Source organism: Zalophus californianus, chromosome 10, assembly GCF_009762305.2.
Source record: "Zalophus californianus isolate mZalCal1 chromosome 10, mZalCal1.pri.v2, whole genome shotgun sequence".
In the NCBI taxonomy this organism is placed as follows: Eukaryota; Metazoa; Chordata; class Mammalia; order Carnivora; family Otariidae; genus Zalophus; species Zalophus californianus.
In genome coordinates this window covers 88,379,339-88,398,895 of record NC_045604.1, presented here as the reverse complement: position 1 = coordinate 88,398,895, position 19,557 = coordinate 88,379,339, and the positions used below count along the sequence as shown (strand labels likewise).

At 40.0% G+C, this 19,557-nt stretch overlaps 1 protein-coding gene across 1 annotated transcript in view; it reads right to left on the bottom strand.

Annotated features, from left to right (window-relative positions):
* LOC113932779 (ATP-binding cassette sub-family A member 3-like) overlaps positions 1-19,557 on the bottom strand; it is a 192,146-nt gene that overhangs the window by 839 nt on the left and 171,750 nt on the right. The window contains exons 27-29 of the mRNA XM_027612191.2: positions 9,152-9,339; positions 8,316-8,486; positions 7,756-7,946 (exon numbers count right to left, since the gene is read on the bottom strand). Coding sequence (XP_027467992.2) covers positions 7,756-7,946; positions 8,316-8,486; positions 9,152-9,339 — 550 coding nt within the window. The remainder of the gene's footprint in view (positions 1-7,755; positions 7,947-8,315; positions 8,487-9,151; positions 9,340-19,557) is intronic.

Sequence of the window (19,557 nt, the reverse complement as noted above, 5' to 3'; positions counted from 1 at the left end):
CATCATCTAAAAGCCTACCTCTTTAGTATATGTGACATGGTTAATTCTTTCAGCAGGCTTTAGTCACAAAAAAATTGTTAGCTTATATGCACAATGTAAAAAACTTGAGACTTCTAAAATGCTATTGTTACTACAAACCAAGTTTTGAGAATATGAACTGGCAGGATTTTCATTCTGGTTGTGTATGCATGTACAGTGTGTTTGCTGGGGAGTAGAGCTCGGCAAGGCTTACTATTCTTCACATGCCCTGTGAAAGAGGAAATCACAAATATAAATCCCCAAAGTCAGGCTGCGTTCTTATTTCTTTTACAGGTGAATAAGAATCCACTGGTGGAATGAGAGGGAAGGGGGGGTATCCATTTCAAATTCAGAACAGATAGATGTGTTTCTACTTATCATTGCATATTTGAAAATTATTACTAATTAAATTAATTGGGGTTAAAATTGTTTTAAAATATATGTTAAAGTAATCAAAGAAGTCATGAGAATGAAGTGGGTCCGGGCGCCTGGGTGGCTCAGTCAGTTAAGCATCTGCCTTCAGCTCAGGTCATGATCCCAGAGTCCTGGGATCAAGTCCCACATCGGGCTCCTTGCTCTGTGGGGAGCCTGCTTCTCCCTCTCCTCCCCACTTGTGCTCTCTCTCACTATCTCTGTCTCTCTCTCTCTCTCTCAAATAAATAAATAAAATCTAAAAAAAAAAAAAAAAAGAATGAGGCGGGTCTAATACCTTGGTAGCCTATAAGTAAAGCAAAACCTAAACCAGAGTAAAATGCACTTGAATCTGAGAAAATGAAACTCAAGAACAGAGAACTACAAATAGCCAACTAGGTTTTTGCAAATTAGACAACTGCTTAAGCTATAGCAAACCAAATATGCCCTTGCTTACCCACATGTCTTTTCTATATAAGCCTCTCCCTTAGCTCCTGTTTGTGGAGTCCTCATCACTGTTAGTGTGGTGCTGCCCAATTAGAATTGATATATGTGTTAATAAACTCTTGAAAATTGTAATTTGCACCAGTTTATCTTTTAACAGGTCTGGTGTCAGAATCAGGGTCCAAAAGTACCCTCCCACCCAATAGCCCTGGGAGCAAAGAGCAAACAGGCATAGGTACTCACTGAGCCCTTTGTACACACTACTTTCACATTGTGCCTGAAGATTGTGGGAATTCATAGTGCCTGGCTAGAGATTTAATAAACACATGCCTCCCTGGATGAGACTAGTTGAAAAGCAAAGAAGGAGTGTCTGGAAAATTGGGCCCCTTTAAGATATCTGGGCTGAAAACAGATTCTTGTTGCAGCTCAATGCACTCATCCAGGGAGTAAATGCTCAATTTAGGAGAAACATTTATCTTAGGAGGTCACCCACTCCATGCTCTCCATCTGCATGCCCATCATGAGCACAGCTTGTTCTATTCACACAAAACTCCCTAGACCACTGTCCTGATTATTACAGCTTTACATTCCTTCTTGTTTTTCTTCTTCCCTTGTTGTATTGATCACATTCACAATAAAGGTGGAGGCAGAGCCTGTGGTCCTTGATTCCTTGTCTTTGTACCTGCACATTTGAGTCTCCTAGACTTTATAGGTTCACTTCAGCAGGGACAGATCTTCACCCATCAGCTAGAGGTACTGGACTATTTATGTGGTAGCTTCCATGCGTAGGCAATGCTTGTTATCAGGGTCTTGGTTTGGGTGGGTCAATGCTTGTGCTCTGAGGTGGGGGGGAAGAGGGGTTGCTATGTGTTCTATGGTTTGATTATCCTACTAACTGAACTCTGCATTCAAGCAGGGCTACAGGCTGTGTTCCACAGTCTAGTGGTGCCCTTATCTGGATTCTTTAATCACTTCTGGCCAGATGAGGTACAGGCTGTGTTCCTTACCAGGGTGGTGCCAATAGGGGTTTGGACTCCACAATTGGGTAGGGCTAGGGACTAAGCACCATTGCTTTTGTTTGGGGGAGGCCTCAGGCTGTGCTCTCCAACTGGATGGTGCTACCATCTGGTCTCTGTGTCCTAGTGGAGCCACAGGCAAGGCTAAGAGTCAGATAAGGCCTAGGTTGTGCTCTAAAATTATGCAGGGGCTATGACTGTGTCCCAAACCTGGGCAGGACTGCTGGCTGGCCTTTACAATCTAGTAAGCTGCTGGCTGTGTTTCACTGTTGGGTAAAGTCACAGGCTGGGCTACTTCTTAGGGGGGCCTCCAGCTGTCTCCCATAGTTACATGGAGCTAGAGACTGTGCTCCACAGTTGGGCAGGGTCACTGTCTGGGTTCTGTGTTCAGATGGGGCCATGGGCTATGCTCCATGATTATGTGGGGTCCACTGCCTGGGCTTCTTGCCTGGGCGACTCCATAGGCTTTGTTCAGCGACTGGGCAAGGTCACAGTCTAGGATCTGCTGGTGAGCAGTACCATAGGCTAGGTGCCTAGGCTGTCCAAGATCACTCTGCATGCTTCCTGGTTATGTGGGGCCAGAGACTATACTTAACAGGAGGACAGGATTGTTGGTTTGGTTCCCAGTCCAAGCTGACTGTACAATGAATTCCATAGCTTCCTGGACTCATTGATCAGGCTTCCTGATCAGGTGGGTCATAGGCTATACTCAGCAGTTGAGTGTGGCTGCAAATTTGCTTCTCTCTCCAGGTAGGGCTATAGAACAAGCTCCACGGCTGGTACAACTTGTTGGCAGGGAACCCAAATAAGGCAGACTGCCCACTGAGTTCACTGGTCAGATGGGGTCAACGGCTCTGCTGTGCAGCTGGGCAGAGCTATTGGCTAGAATCTCTGACAAGACAGTGATGAAAGTGCAGCTGTAGGATGGGCTCCTTGGCTTTCTGATTTCTCTGGCCAGACTTCCTTGTTGGGTAGGATTGTAGGCTATACTCAGCAGTTGGTCAGGACTTTGCATTTGCTTCTCTGGGCAGTGCATCTGTAGAATGGGCTCCACACCTGGCACACCTTGTTGGCTAGGGACCCAAATTAGGCAGAAGTACCCTCCGGCTCCCAGGCCAGTCATAGTACCAGCTCAGCTCTGCAGATGGGCAGAGCCACTGACTGGGATCTCTGCTCCAATGCCAGTACAAGCAGGAATGTGATCTGCCATGATCTGACTGCTGGTTGCTTTAAGTACTACCCACCTTCTCTGTTCCTATGTGATCCCCGGTGGTAAAGCTCCTCAGTGATCCCCGTAAGGTGAGACCCAAGTGGGTCTCCCAGAAAGTGTCCAGCAATACTGGAGAACCTGATGTTCACCTTTGGCTCTCTTTTTCCCATTGGAGAAACCATTGGCTTAGGAGGGCATTCTCAATGTGCCAGCCTGGGGAAAAGGGTGATGCAGTTGGTATGTAGCTGCTCCTCTTACCCTTCTAATGTGATCCTTCTCAGTCTCTGTTGTCCAGGAGGCTGCTTTAGCCTCACTCTCATGTTCTGGGGTTTTCACAATGGTGTCTCATCTATGGATAATTGCTAGTTGTTGTTCTTGTGACTGGGACTGAAGTCAGGAATGACCTATGTTATCATCTTGATGACATCACTCAATAGTATGTTTCATTCGTGTTGTTTCATATAGTTATAATTCACTCATTTTTTTCCTTTCTGTATAGTAATCTGGTATATGATTATTTCATAATTTATTTTCCATGCTGATAGATTATGGGGTGCTTCTAGTGTCTGAATATTGTGACTATCACTGATTCAAATATTATTTTACTTATCTCATAGGACAGGTAGATGCAAGTATCTAAGGTATACCTGAAGATGGAATTTTTGGGCCATTGCTCTTTTTATAATTTGTTGTACCAACTTTGGTTTCACCTCAGAGGTGTGGAAAGTGGGAAAGAGGGTCACTCCCACACTTCAAAAAAGAAAAGGGTGGATACATTGCAAATTCATGTCTTTTCTTTAACTCATCAGTTCTGTGATTAGGCAAACACTGGACAAACAACTAACATGGTATGTGGGGAGAGACAGGCACCTGCAGGGAGAAACAGGAAGAGAGTATTTGCTTATATAAGGCAGGCATTGATGGCCGCCATATAGTAAGAAGATTTTCTAAAATTTTAATATTTTGCTAAAAGTTGAATATTGGAGCTAGCATAAAATCATGAAGACCATATTTTTGTTTTTAATCTCTCTTATTCAGTTTGCATTTGTAATGTTTTTTTATATACAGCAGAGAGTTGGAATTTGCTTGTTAGTCAATCTGAAAAAATACTTTTTCATTTAGTTGGAGCTAAGCCTTTTAATTTATTTATTGATTGATAGTACCAATATGTTCTGTAGCAGTTCCCCTATCTTGTTCTATATTTACATGGAAATGGAAATGCATAGATCTATGTACACACATAAATGAACACACACACACACACGCATGCACAAACACTCCCAGTATGGTGGTTGTTTCTACTTCCTGTTATATTTGTAATATACAAAGGTTTGTATTTTTGTTCTAATGAACAACTTCATATTAATATCTTTATACTAATGTCCATAATCCCATCTTTTTGAGATACTCTTTTGGTTCCATTTATGAACAGCATTCTCTGTGCTAGTAATCTCTTAGTTCCCTCTACCAACATGCAATTTAAAGCAATGTTCTATCATTAACAGCTAATACATAATATATAGTCAATAATCATATTTAACTTTCCATATATTCTTTGCCTTCTCTCCCTGTTTTTGATAATTGTATTATACATGTATGTCTAAAATATATACCAAGTATGTGATATTTTATCACACAAATACCCTGCATTTAGCCCTAGTTCTACAGTTACATTTATTCAATGTCCATTAGTTCTTATGCAGAAGCTTCTCCAACCATTTCTTAGTTGATCTGCATGTGCTCAATCTGATTTTGTTTCCTTTAGATATGTCTTTTTGTCTGCAAAGCCAAAGTTTCACCCTTGCTTTATTATCAAAGTGCAATAGTTATATTAGAATATTCATCGGCATTAATGATTTGAGGTCAGTTTTTTGGGGAGGTGTCTGATTTGCCTTTTCAGTTAGGTTTTGTTTTCTTTTATTTTAGGAAATTTTCTTGATAGTATTTAGTATTTATTCCATTCTGTGACATTTTTTCTTTGTAGACTATTTTTATGATTGTGTTGTATTAACATTCCCTTCCTTCTTTCTTACTTTCTCTCAAATGATTGTTTATCTTTTTGTTTAATGTTTTCCTCTTTTTCTCCAATCCAATCTCCATTTCCCTTATAGTTCCTATACTGTCTATTTGTTCCTGGTACTTAATTATTTTTTGAAGGGCTTACTTTATTTTTTTAAAGATTTTATTTATTTATTTATTTGAAAAAGAGAGAGCGAGAGAGAGGTGCAAAGCGGGGGGAGGGGCAGAGGGAGAGGGAGAAGCAGACTCCCCACTGAACAGGGAGCCCGATGTGTGGCTCCATCCCAGGACCCTGAGATCATGACCATATGAAAGCAGACACTTAATCGACTGAACCACCCAGACACCACTGAATTGTTTACTTTAAAAAATGCTATCAGTTGTCTTTCTATATCTTTTTGTTGTCTAGTCATCTAATTTCTTAGCCTTCCTATTGTGATTTAGTATTTTCTTTTCATGCAACCATTTATTCTAAATATTTATCATTCCTTTGGTAAGCCCATTATAGAAGTGGACATTCTAGCTATCTTTGCTTGTAATATTTATTTAATCTTTTTAAAGGCTAATATTTACATACGAGTTCCATGTCGGTTCCTTTTCAGTTCTGTCATATTTGAATAGCTATTTGCTCAAAATAATGTGAGGAAGAATGGGGCAACAACCACCTGACAGGTGAAAAAGTGTCTCAAACCCACATTCCCATTAAAGTTCTTGTGTCCACATCCTTGGGGATAGCTTTTGGGTCAGTGTTTAGTGTCCCTTCTTCAAGTAGAGCAAGTTGCTAGGGTAGCACAAAGTGAGATTTTTCTAGTCACAGCTTTTCTTTGTGGTGATTTAGGGACCACATCAATTAGAACTCTGATACAAGTACTCACAAATATTTGCCAAATGAATGCATAAGTGAATATTGAACTTCCTAATGGACTATGCACTAAAGAAAGTCTATTTCCCACACATATGTTCTCCACATGTACACTACAATCCATTTCTTTCTACTTTCTGATCTCCATTCTTATTGCATAATCCATCATGCTATTTTCTATTGTTTAGAAGTCTGACTCCCCTGCCTGATACAAAATAGACTTCTATGATATTTTGCTCAGCATAGCAGGGTGGAAACTAAGGTAAAAATCAGAATTATTAAGTCTTGACATGTCCCTACTTTATATTTAGGAAAGAGAAGTAAAGGACAGAAAAAAATAGTTGCTTTCTCTGGTATTGTACCGTATAGGCAGAGAGATGCTTATTGAATTTGGCATGTAGAAGCATGCTACTTTTGAAAGGAGAGAAAAGCTTACTGATTCTTATTTGAATCTCAATTCCATATCCTGGCTCTGACAGAAAGAGACCAGAGTTACATTATTAGTGCAAGGAAAAAAAACCTTTAAAGTTTTGATGAATGATATTATGGACTGAATTGTTTCCCCCCAAATTCATATGCTAAAGTCCTAATCCCAAATGTGATTGTGTTTGGACAAAGGGCCTTTAAGGAGGTAATTAATGTTAAATGAGGTTGTAAGGATGGGGCCTCAATCCACTACAACTGGTGTCCTTATAAGAAGAGGAAGAGACACCAGGGATGTGCACACAGAATTAAGGCTGTGTGAGGACACAGCAAGAAGGCAGCCATCAGTAAGCCAAAGAGAGAGGCCTCAGGGGAAACCAGACCTGCTGAAACCTTGATATTGGACTTCTAGCCAAGGAACTGTGAGAAAATAAATATCTGTTGTTTAAGCCCCCTAGTCTGTGGTATTTTATTATAGTAGCCCTAGCAGACTTATACAGATTATATGTGCAAATAATTGAGAATTATGTTCAAACATATGACTTTAGATATATAAATCATACAGATAGTCCTAATCTACAACTGCCCTACTAGTTAATATACAAAAGGTTGGTGAATACTATTGATCTTTGAGCAATACAGGGAGTACTATATAACTTTCAACTCCCTCCAAACTTAACTACTGATAGCCTACTGTTGACCAGAAGTCTTACTGACGGCTGATTAACATATATTATATATGGTATATGTATTATATGCTGTATTATTACAATACAGTAAGCTAGAGAAAAGAAAATGGTATGAAGAAAATTATAAGGAAGAGAAAATTCATTTACAGTACTGTACTTACCAAAAAAAAAAAATCCATGTATAAGTTGACCCATGTCATTCAATTCCATGTCGTTCAAGGGTCAACTGTATTTCTGTTTGTTTGTGGATTTCTTTCTGTGAAAACTTCTTAACACAACCAGGCACAAGGATTTTATAAGAACAAATATTAAAAAGGATCTCCAAGGGCACCTGGATGGCTCAGTTTGTTAAGCATCCAACTCATAATTTTGGCTCAGGTTGTGAGATCGAGCCCCACAATGGGCTCCACACTCAGCGTGAGGGCCTGCTTAAGATTCTCTCTCTCTCTCTCTATCCCTCCCTGCCCTGGCTTTTGCACTCTCTCTCTCTAAAAATAATTTTAAAAATTTTAAAAAATAAAAAGGATCTCAATTATGGAAGATCAATAAATATCAATACCTCACAAGAAATAGTTATTGGAGACACATGCTATCTGGGTGGTGAGAACAACTAATATGATTTAATACATCTCTAATGAAGTTAGCCTAACCAATCTAATTTACCTGGGAAAACCGTTGCAATATATTTTTTAAAATTCTCTAATTCTTTCTCATCTGTATCCATCTTGAACTTAGCCTTCAGGATGTAAACATTGCCAAACTTGTTCTTGAGGTGCTGAGGGCTGCCCAGGCAAATGAATTTTCCCTTCACCATGATGGCCAGCCTGGTACAGAGGGCATCACATTCCTCCATACTAGCAAAACAAGACACCAGAATGATGTAAGGCTGAAAAGACCTCCTTTGGAAGATATTCTGTAGTTCAACTTTCTAGTATTTTGTAACTCTTTAAAATGGAAGTCGCATTTGCCCATCATCAACATCATGGAAAGTGGAGATACTTTCAAGTTCAAAGTAGTTGAGAACCAAATTCTCAAATGGAACAGATCATAAATTTTCTGCCCTCTCCTCTCAGTGAGAATTCTTGGCCATTTCTTTCACTAGGATTCCGGAGGAGCTCATACTTAGGCTTGTTTACTGTCCTATATTGCAAGCCCCAAATACTGCTCTCCCATAGCCATGAAAACACTTCCAACACTTAATCAAGCCTCCCAATAAACCACACCTGTGAGAGGTAATGATGATGATTTTGCCACTTTCACGTGCCCTTGTTACTGTGTTCCAAAGCAGGCGCCGGGCCCCTGGGTCCATGCCAGTTGATGGCTCATCCAGGAAGATGACTGAGGGCTTTCCCATTAGGGCAATGGCATTACTCAGTCTACGTTTGTTTCCTCCACTTCATGGTCAAGAAAGAAGAAGCAGAGATTAAATTACATTACAGTAATTTAATACATCAAACATCTATTTAATACATGTCATCTTTTACAGAAAACAATTTGCGTATTTCCAAAATGCTGAGTCAGGGAACAAGCAGAAGTACTAAAAATGCTGATTACATGCAGCTCAACCAAGGCACCAGACCCAAAAACACCTGCAATAAATCAAATCATTTTCATTTGAAATGTAGAAAAGTGACTTTTGTTTACAAAATCAATTTTAGCCATGTTATCAGTGAAATTTATATTATTCTTGAGATTTCTTGGGATTCCTAGATACATAAGCAACATAGTGGCCAGGCTAATACAAAGAATCTTACTTTTTTTTTATCTGAGAGACACAGAACTATAGAGGTAGAAAAATGGTCTCTTTTGTAATTCAATGGCTACAATTCTAATAACACCAAGATTTTGAGTTCCATCTCTGCAAAGGGAAGATATGATACTGTCTAGGTCTGCTTTACTGCTGGCATCTAAACACTGGCAGGGCATGAGATTGCTTCATAGTTGTTGCCTCTGTTTGTCAGTGGAACTTTGGTTAAACAGTAGGCACCCATTCCAAAGAGCAGAAACACAAGAGACTGATCAATATTAGCGCAACGAGAGCACCAGTATAATATCTCACCTGTAAGTATAAATAAACTTGTCAGCATAGGGTTCCAGATTTAGTGATTGCAATAGTTGATTCACATATTGTGTAATCTGGGTCTCAGGAACACCCCACAACCTGGCATACATGACCAAAATTTCCCGAGCAGTCATGTAATCCAGCAAAGCATCAAACTGTGGACAATAGCCAATTTTTGACCTTACCTGAAATAAGAGAATAAAAATGGACACAATTCAACTATCTTACTGAGCATAATACTAAATACGGATAACATAGAAGACCTGTAGTTCTCCAGCCCATGCCTCTAAAAAGGTTAGAACCCACAGAGTTTTTCCAAAGAATTTCTTCTCCAGTGATTATAGAATCATTGCATCTGGAAGCCATTATCATGTATTGGAACACAAGTGTGCAAAAGTACGGATTTTTCTATCATAATGTTATCTCCCTATATATGGCCAAAATCAATTGATTAAATAAATGGAAAATAATCTTAAAATAACAGTGCACCTATTTACATAAGTATATTCACCTGAAGAAGCAGAATGAGATAGAAAGAGGTTAGTTTACCATTGGCTCAAACTTTATTCGTTGTAAGCCTACAGGAAATTCTGATGACCCTAAAAAGTAAGAGATCTAGATCACCAGTGTGATGTATAGTGTTAATAACTGGGTGGATATTTTTGAAATTTGGTACCTTATTTTCTCTTATATGTCTTCATTGGTTTAGTCTCAAGGGATGCTAGGATATCATAACCAAAGACTGTCTAGAAGGAGAGGTTCGACAATAATATCTAGGTTCAACTCAGTGACATCCTACTTTTTGGTAGTGGTAGTAGATAGTTGGGCAATAACTAGGGTCTTCATAGCTCTTTTATATGCAATATAACTTTATGACCATTGTTTAAAATGTAGGTGAGTAGAACTGGGATCCTAGCTCTTATTTCAGTCATATTGATGGTAAAAGAAGACAACATATTATAAAAATTTTATAATATTTAGACAAAATATCTGACTAAAATTTAAGTTAAAATCAATAACAACAATGAATATTTTAAAAAACCTCTATACTTTACAAATTTTAAAACAAATTTCTAAGACTACACTCTTAACTCAGGTGTTAAGAGAACTCAATGCACCTTGCAATATTTTTTAAATTTTTTTATTGTTATGTTAATCACCATACATTACATCATTAGTTTTAGATGTAGTGTTCCATGATTCATTGTTTGTGCATAACACCCAATGCTCCACGCAGAATGTGCCCTCTTTAATACCCATCACCAGGCTAACCCATCCCCCCACCCCCCTCCCCTCTAGAACCCTCAGTTTGTTTTTCAGAGTGCATCATCTCTAATGGTTTGTCTCCCCCTCCGACTAGCTCCCCTTCATTCTTCCCCTCCTGCTATCTTCTTCTTCTTTTTTTTCTTAACATATATTGCATTATTTGTTTCAGAAGTACAGATCTGTGATTCAACAGTCTTACACAACTCACAGTGCTCACCATAGCACATATCCTCCCCAATGTCTATCACCCAGCCACCCCATCCCTCCCACCCCCCCACCACTCCAGCAACCCTCAGTTTGTTTTCTGAGATTAAGAATTCCTCCTATCAGTGAAGTCATATGATACATGTATTTTTCTGATTGACTTATTTCACTCACCATAACACCCTCCAGTTCCATCCACGTCATTGAAAATGGCAAGATCTCATTCCTTTTGATGGCCGCATAATATTCCATTGTGTATATATACCACCTCTTCTTTATCCATTCATCTGCCGATGGACATCTTGACTCTTTCCACAGTTTGGCTATTGTGGACATTGCTGCTATAAACATCAGGGTGCACGTACCCCTTCGGATCCTTACATTTGTATCTTTGTGGTAAATGCCCAGTAGTGCAATTGCTGGATCGTATGGTAGCTCTATTTTCAACTGTTTGAGGAACCTCCATACTGTTTTACAGAGTGGTTGCACCAACTTGCATGCCCACCAACTGTGTAGGAGGGTTCCCCTTTCTCCGCATCCCCACCAACATCTGTCGATTCCTGACTTGTTAATTTTAGCCATTCTGACTGGTGTGAGGTGGTATTTCATGGAGGTTTTGGTTTGGATTTCCCTGATGCCGAGCGATGTTGAGCACTTTTTCATGTGTCTCTTGGCCATTTGGATGTCTTCTTTGGAAAAATGTCAGTTCATGTCTTCTGCCTATTTCTTGATTGGATTATTTGTTCTTTGGGTGTTGAGTTTGATAAGTTCTTTATAGATTTTTGATACTAGCCCTTTATCTGATATGTCATTTGCAAATATCTTCTCCCATTCTGTCGGCTGTCTTTTGATTTTGTGGACTGTTTCTTTTGCTGTGCAAAAGCTTTTTATCTTGATGAAATCCCAATAGTTCATTTTTGCCCTTGCTTCCCTTGCCTTTGGTGATGTTTCTAGGAAAAAGTTGCAGCCGCTGAGGTGGAAGAGGTTGCTGCCTGTGTTCTCCTTTAGGATTTTGATGGACTCCTGTCTCACGTTTAGGTCTTTCAACCATTTGGAGTCTATTTTTGTGTGTGGTGTAAGGAAATGGTCCAGGCTCATTCTTCTGCATGTGGCTGTCCAATTTTCCCAACACCATTTGTGGAGGAGACTGCCTTTTTTCCATTGGACATTCTTTCCTGCTTTGTCAAAGATGAGTTGACCATAGAGTTGAGGGTCCATTTCTGGGCTCTCTATTCTGTTCCATTGATCTATGTGTCTGTTTTGTGCAAGTACCATAATGTCTTGATGATTACAGCTTTGTAGTAGAGCTGGAAGTCCGGAATTGTGATGCTGCCCGCTTTGCTTTTCTTTTTCAATATTCCTCTGGCTATTTGGGGTCTCTTCTGGTTCTATACAAATTTTAGGATTATTTGTTCCATTTCTTTGAAAAAAGTGGATGGTATTTTGATGGGGATTGCATTGAATGTGTAGATTGCTCTAGGTAGCATGGACATCTTCACAATGTTGGTTCTTCCAATCCATGAGCATGGAACGTTTTTCCATTTCTTTGTGTCTTCTTCAATTTCTTTCATGAGTATTTTATAGTTTTCTGAGTACAGATGCTTTGCCTCTTTGGTTAGATTTATTCCTAGGTATATTATGGTTTTGGGTGCATTTGTAAATGGGATTGACTCCTTAATTTCTCTCTCTTCTGTCTTGTTGTTGGTGTATAGGAATGCCACTGATTTCTGTGCATTGATTTTATATCCTGCTACTTTCCTGAGTTCCTGTATGAGTTCTAGCAGTTTTGGGGTGGAGTCGTTTGGGTTTTCCACATACAGTATCATATCATCTGCAAAGAGTGAGAGTTTGACTTCCTCTTTGCCGATTTGGATGCCTTTGATTTCTTTTGGTTGTCTGATTGCTGTGGCTAGGACTTCTAATACTATGTTGAATAGCAGTGGTGATAGTGGACATCCCTGCCATGTTCCTGACCTTAGGGGAAAAGCACTCAGCTTTTCCCCATTGAGAATGATATTCGCTGTAGGTTTTTCATAGGTGGCTTTTATGATATTGAGGTATGTACCCTCTATCCCTACACTCTGAAGAGTTTTGACCAAGAAAGGATGCTGTACTTTGTCAAATGCTTTTTCTGCATCTATTGAGAGGATCATGATTCTTGTTCTTTCTTTTGGTAATGTATTGTATCATGTTGATTGATTTGCGGATGTTGAACCAACCTTGCAACCTAGGGATAAATCCCACTTGGTCATGGTGAATAATCCTTTAATGTACTGTTGGATCCTATTGGCTAGCATATTGGTGAGAATTTTTGCATCCGTGTTCATCAAGGATATTGGTTTCTAATTCTCCTTTTTGATGGGGTCTTTGTCTGGTTTGGGGATCAAGGTAATGGTGGCCTCCTAAAATGAGTTTGGAAGTTTTCCTTCCATTTCTATTTTTTGGAACAGCTTCAGGAGAATAGGTATCAATTCTTCTTTAAATGTTTGGTAGACTTCCCCTGGGAAGCCATCTGGCCCTGGGCTTTTGTTTCTTGGGAGATTTTTGATGACTACTTCAATTTCCTTAGGGGTTATAGGTCTGTTCAGGTTTTCTATTTCTTCCTGGTTCAATTTTGGTAGGTGATACATCTCTAGGAATGTATCCATTTCTTCCAGGTTATCTAATTTGCTGGCATAGAGTTGCTCATAATATGTTCTCATAATTGTTTGTATTTCTTTGGTGTTGGTTGTGATCTCTCCTCTTTCATTCATGATTTTGTTGATTTGGGTCATTTCTCGTTTCTTTTCGATAAGTCTGGCCAGGGGTTTATCAATCTTGTTAATTCTTTCAAAGAACCAGCTCCTAGTTTCGTTGATCTGTTCTACTGTTCTTTTGGTTTCTATTCATTGATTTCTGCTCTGATCTTTATTATTTCTCTTCTGCTGGGTTTAGGCTTTCTTTGCTGTTTTCTCTCTAGCTCCTTTAGGTGTAGGGTTAGGTTGTGTATTTGAGACCTTTCTTGTTTCTTGAGAAAGGCTTGTATTGCTATATACTTTCCTCTCAGGACTGCCTTTGCTGTATCCCAAAGATTTTGAACAGTTGTGTTTTCATTTTCATTGGTTTCCATGAATTTTTTAAAATTCTCTAATTTCCTGGTTGACCCATTCATTCTTTAGTAGGATGCTCTTTATCCTCCATGTATGTGTGTTCTTTCCGACTTTCCTCTTGTGATTGAGTTCCAGTTTCAAAGCACTGTGGTCTGAAAATATGCAGGGAATAATCCCAATCTTTTGGTACCGGTTGAGACCTGATTTGTGACCTAGGATGTGATCAATTCTGGAGAATGTTCCATGGGCACTAGAGAAGAATGTGTATTCCATTGCTTTGGGATGGGATGTTCTGAATACGTCTGTGAAGTACATTTGGTCCAGTGTGTCATTTAAAATCTTTATTTCCTTGTTGATCTTTTGCTTAGATGACCTGTCCATTTCAGTCAGGGGGGTGTTGAAGTCCCCCACTATTATTGTATTGTTGTCCATGTGTTTCTTTGCTTTTGTTATTAATTGGCTTATGTAATTGGCTGCTCCCATGTTCGGGGCATAGATATTTACAATTGTTAGATCTTCTTGTTGGATAGACCCTTTAAGTAGGATATAGTGTCCTTCCTCATCTCTTATTACAGTCTTTGTTTTAAAGTCTAATTTGTCTGATATAAGGATTGCCGCCCCAGCTTCCTTTTGGTGTCCATTAGCATGGTAAATGGTTTTCCATCCCCTCACTTTCAATCTGGGGGTGTGTTTGGGTCTAAAATGAGTCTCTTGCAGACAGCATATTGATGGGTCTTGTTTTTAATCTAATCTGATAGCCTGTGTCTTTTGATTGGGGCATTGAGCCCATTACATTCAGGGTAACTATTGAAAGGTATGTATTTAGTGCCATTGTATTGCCTGTAATGTGACTGTTACTGTATATTGTCTGTATTCCTTTCTGGTCTATGTTACTTTTAGGCTCTCTCTTTGCTCAGAGGATGCCTTTCAATATTTCTTGGAGGGCCAGTTTTGTGTTTGCAAATTCCTTTACTTTTTGTTTGTCCTGGAAGCTTTTTATCTCTCCTTCAATTTTCAATGAGAGCCTAGCTGGCTATAGTATTCTTGGCTGCATATTTTCCTCATTCAGTGCTCTGAAGATATCATGCCAGTCCTTTCTGGCCTGCCAGGTCTCTGTGGATAGGTCTGTTGCCAATCTAATGTTTCTACCATTATAGTTTACATATCTCTTCTCCCGAGCTGCTTTCAAGATTTTCTGTTTGTCTCTGAGACTCTTAAGTTTTACTATTAGATGTCGGGGTGTTGACCTATTTTTATTGATTTTGAGAGGGGTTCTCTGTGCCTCCTGGATTTTGATGCCTGTTTCCTTCCCCACATTAGGGAAGTTCTCTGCTATAATTTGCTCCAATATACCTTCTGTCCCTCTCTCTCTTTCTTCTTCTTCTGGGATCCCAATTATTCTAAAGTTTCGTCTTATGGTATCGCTTATCTCTCGAATTCTGCCCTCGTGATCCAGTAGTTGTTTCTCTCTCTTTTTCTCAGCCTCTTTATTTTCCATCATTTGGTCTTCTACATCACTGATTCTCTCTTCTGCCTCATTTATCCTAGCAGTTAGTGCCCCCATTTTTGAGTGCACCTCATTAATAGCCTTTTTGATTTCAATTTTGTTAGATTTTAGTTCTTTTATTTCTCCAGGAAGGGTGTCTCTAATAACTTCTCTGCTTTTTTCTATCCCAGCTAGTATCTTTAAAATCATGATTCTGAACTCTAGGTCCAACATCGTACTAACGTCCCTATTGAGTAGGTCCCTGGCAGACGGTACTACCTCTTGTTCTTTTTGCTGAGGTGATTTTTTTCGTCTCTTCATGTTGTCCAGAGGAGAATAAATGAATGAGAGAACAAAATGCTAACAGGTTAACCACGTCCCCAGCAAATATACTCTAAACAAATCAGAAAAGACCTGGAACCAGGGGAAAAGAAAGGGAAAGAAAGATAAAAGAAAGAGAGAAAAAAGATAAAGATAAAAACAAACAATAACAGAACAAAACAAAACAAAAAAAGACAGAATATGATCAAATATGATCAGGCTAGTGCATAGATCAGTGCCACACACTAGATTTTGGGTGTATTTTGGTCTGTTAGAAGAAAGTGCCTCCTAAAATTTTGTTTTTATTTTTATTTTTTTTAAAGATTTTATTTATTTATTTGAGAGAGAGAGAATGAGAGATAGAGAGCACAAGAGGGAAGAGGGTCAGAGGGAGAAGCAGACTCCCTGCCGAGCAGGGAACCTGATGCAGGACTCAATTCCGAGACTCCAGGATCATGACCTGACCTGAAGGCAGTCGCTTAACCAACTGAGCCACCCAGGTGCCTGCCTCCTAAAATTTTAAAGAAAGAAAGACTTATATCTGTACAAAATAAGGGTTGAAACAATGAAGGGATGGAAGATGACTGTAAAGATGAAAATTATAAAAGATTTTATAAAAGGAATTGATAAGTAGTTGTTTGAAAAAAGAAAGAAGAAGATTTTTAAAAAAAGAGAAAAAAAGGGAGTGAATGTGATCAGGCAGGAGACTAGAACAAAGCCATACACTAGGAATTTAGGGTATATTTTGATCTGTTAGAAGAAACTGTATCTCAAAATTTTAAAGAGAGAACAACTTATATATATATGCCAAAAATAAGGGTATCTACTATGAAGGGATAGAATATGACTCTAAAAATGAAAAATAAAATTTTTTTTTCAAAAAGGGATTGATAAGATGTTGGTTGAAAAAAGGAAAAAGAAAAATAAAAAAAAATCAGTTAAAAAAATTAACTTTGAAAAACTAATGAATCATGGTAAAAAAGCCATGAATTCTATGTGCAGTATTCCCCTAGCACTGGAGTTCTCCCGTTCTCCTTGATCGGTAAACTTGGTCTTGGTCTTGGCTGGCTGATCTTCTGGGGGAGGGGTCTGTTGCCGTGGTTCCCAAATGTCTTTGCTGGAGGCGGTATTGCCCCGCCCTTGTCGGTCCGGGCTAAGCAAGCTGCTCGGGTTTGCTCTCGGGAGCTTTTGTTCCCTGCAAGCTCTCGGGACAGCTTTGGAGGACCAGAGTGAAAATGGTGGCCTCCCAATCTCCACCCGGAGGAGCTGAGAACTCGGGGCCCCACTCCTCAGTGCGCCCCCAGAGAAAAGCAATCAATCACTCCCATCTCCCTGGTCTCCGGCCACACTCCGTGTTCACCCGGCCTGTGACCGAGCGTTTCTATCTCTGGCACCCGACCCCGTGTGGAGTCTCCAAACCCAGCAGATCTCTGCAGTGCGCTCCCGCGCTGCTCCTCCCAGGGGAGGAAGGGGAATCTCCCTGGATCTGCCACTTGTTGGGTCCCTGCTGGAGGAGCAGTGGCCTGACTGTCATCGATCACAGTTTATGGCAACCCCGAGCTGAGAGCCCGTGCCTCGGCTCCATCTCTGCAGCCGGCTTCCCCGCTCCGATACCTGGGAGCTCTGCCACACTCAGGTACCCCCAGTCTTTCTGTGACCCCGAGGGTCCCTCAGGACCACATTGTCCCATGAGGGTTCCACCCCCAGCTTAGCCACTGGAGCGATGTCCCTCAGTGGAGCCGACTTCTAAAAGTTCCAATTTTGTGCTCTGCTGCTCTATCACTTGCTAGTAGCGGCCAACGGAGGCCCCCTCCCCCGCCATCTATCCTCCCAAATATTGCCTCGGATTCACTTCTCCGCAAGTCCTACCTTCCAGTAAGTGGTTGCTTTTCTGTTCAGAGTTGTTGCTATTCTTTTCTTCGATCTCCTGTTGAATTCGTAGGTGTTCAGAATGGTTTGATCTCTATTCAGCTGAATTCTTGAGACCAGATGAAATCCAAGTCTCCTACTCCTCCACCATCTTGCCTAAATCACCCATCTTGCAATATTTTGAACAACAAATATTTTGAGGCAGTGAGAAGGCCACTTTAAACAATGAAAGGTTATTAGTTAACTAAATAATTTTTATTTCCCTGATGGCTAGTGATGTTGAACACTTTTTCATGTATCTCTTAGTCATTGTATGTCTTCTTTGGAGAAGTGTCTGTTCATGTCTTCTGCCCATTTTTTGACTTGATTATTGTTTTCTGGGTGTTGAGTTTGAGAAGTTCTTTCTAGATCTTGGATACCAGCCCTTTATCAGAAATGTCATTTGCAAATATCTTCCCCCATTCCGTAGGTTGCCTCTCAGTTTTGTTGACTGTTTCCTTTGCTGTGCAGAAACTTTTTTATCTTGATGAAGTCCCAAATGTTCATTTTTGCTTTTGTTTCCCTTGCGTTTGGAGACATGTTTTGTCTGTTGCCGTGGCCAATGTCGAAGAGGTTGCTGCCTATGTTCTCCTCTAGGATTTTGATGGATTCCTGTCTCACATTGAGGTCTTTCACCCATTTTGAGTTTATCTTTGTGTATGGTGTAAGTGAATGGTCCAGTTTCATTCTTCCACATGTGGCTGTCCAGTTTTCCCAGCACCATTTATTGAAGAGACTGTCTTTTTTCCATTGGATATTCTTTCCTGCTTTTTCAAAGATTAGTTGACCATAGAGTTGAGAGTCCATTTCTGGAGTCTCTATTCTGTTCCATTGGTCTATGTGTCTGTTTTTGTGCCAATACCATGCTGTTCTGATGATCACAACTTTGTAATATAGCTTGAAGGCAGGCATTGTGATGCCCCCAGCTTTGGTTTTCCTTTTCAACATTCCCCTGGCAATTAGGGGACTTTTCTGGTTCCATACAAATTTTAGATTGTTTGTTCCAGTTCTGTGAAAAATGTCAGTGGTATTTTGTTTTGTTTGTTTTTAAGATTTTATTTATTTATTTGAGAAAGAGAGAATGAGAGACAGAGAGCATGAGATGGAGGAGGGTCAGAGGGAGATCAGACTCCCTGCTGAGCAGGGAGCCGGATGCAGGACTCGGTCCCGGGACTCCAGGATCATGACCTGAGCCGAAGGCAGTTGCTTAACCAACTGAGCCACCCAGGTGCCCCCTGTCAGTGGTATTTTGATAGGGATTGTATTGAAAGTGTAGATTGCTCTGGGCAGCATAGACATTTTCACAATGTTTATTCTTCCAGTCCATGAGCATGGAATATTTTCCCATCTCTTTGTGTCTTCCTCCATTTCCTTCATAAGTATTTTGTAGTTTCTAGATTACAGATCCTTTACCTCTTTGGTTAGGTTTGTTCCTAGGTATCTTATGGTTTTTGATGCTATTGTAAATGGAATTGATTCCTTAATTTCTCTTTCTTCAGTTACATTGTTAGTGATAGAAATTCAACTAATTTCTGTGCACTGATTTTGTATCCTGCCATGTTGCTGAATTGCTGTATGAGTTCTAGTAATTTGGGAGTGGAGTATTTTGGGTTTTCCACATAAAGTATCATATCATCTGTGAAGAGAGAGATTTTGACTTCTTCTTTGCCAATTTTAATGCCTTTTATTTCTTTTTGTTGTCTGATTGCTGAGGCTAGGACTTCTAGTACTATGTTGAACAATAATGGTGAGAGTGGGCATCCCTGTCATGTTCCTGACCTTAAGGGAAAAGCTCACAATGAGATACCACCTTACACCAGTTAGAATGTCAAAAATTAACAAGACAGGAAACAAGTGTTGGCGAGGATGTGGAGAAAGGAGAACCCTCTTACACTGCTGGTGGGAATGCAAGCTGGTACAACCACTCTGGAAAACAATATGGAGGTTCCTCAAGAAGTTAAAAATAAAGCTACCCTATGACCCAGCAATTGCACTACTAGGTATTTATCCCAAAGATACAGATGTAGTGAAAAGAAGGGGCACACGCACCCGGATGTTCATTGCAGCAATGTCCACAATAGCCAAACTGTGGAAGGAGCTGAGATGTCCTTCAATGGCTGAATGGATAA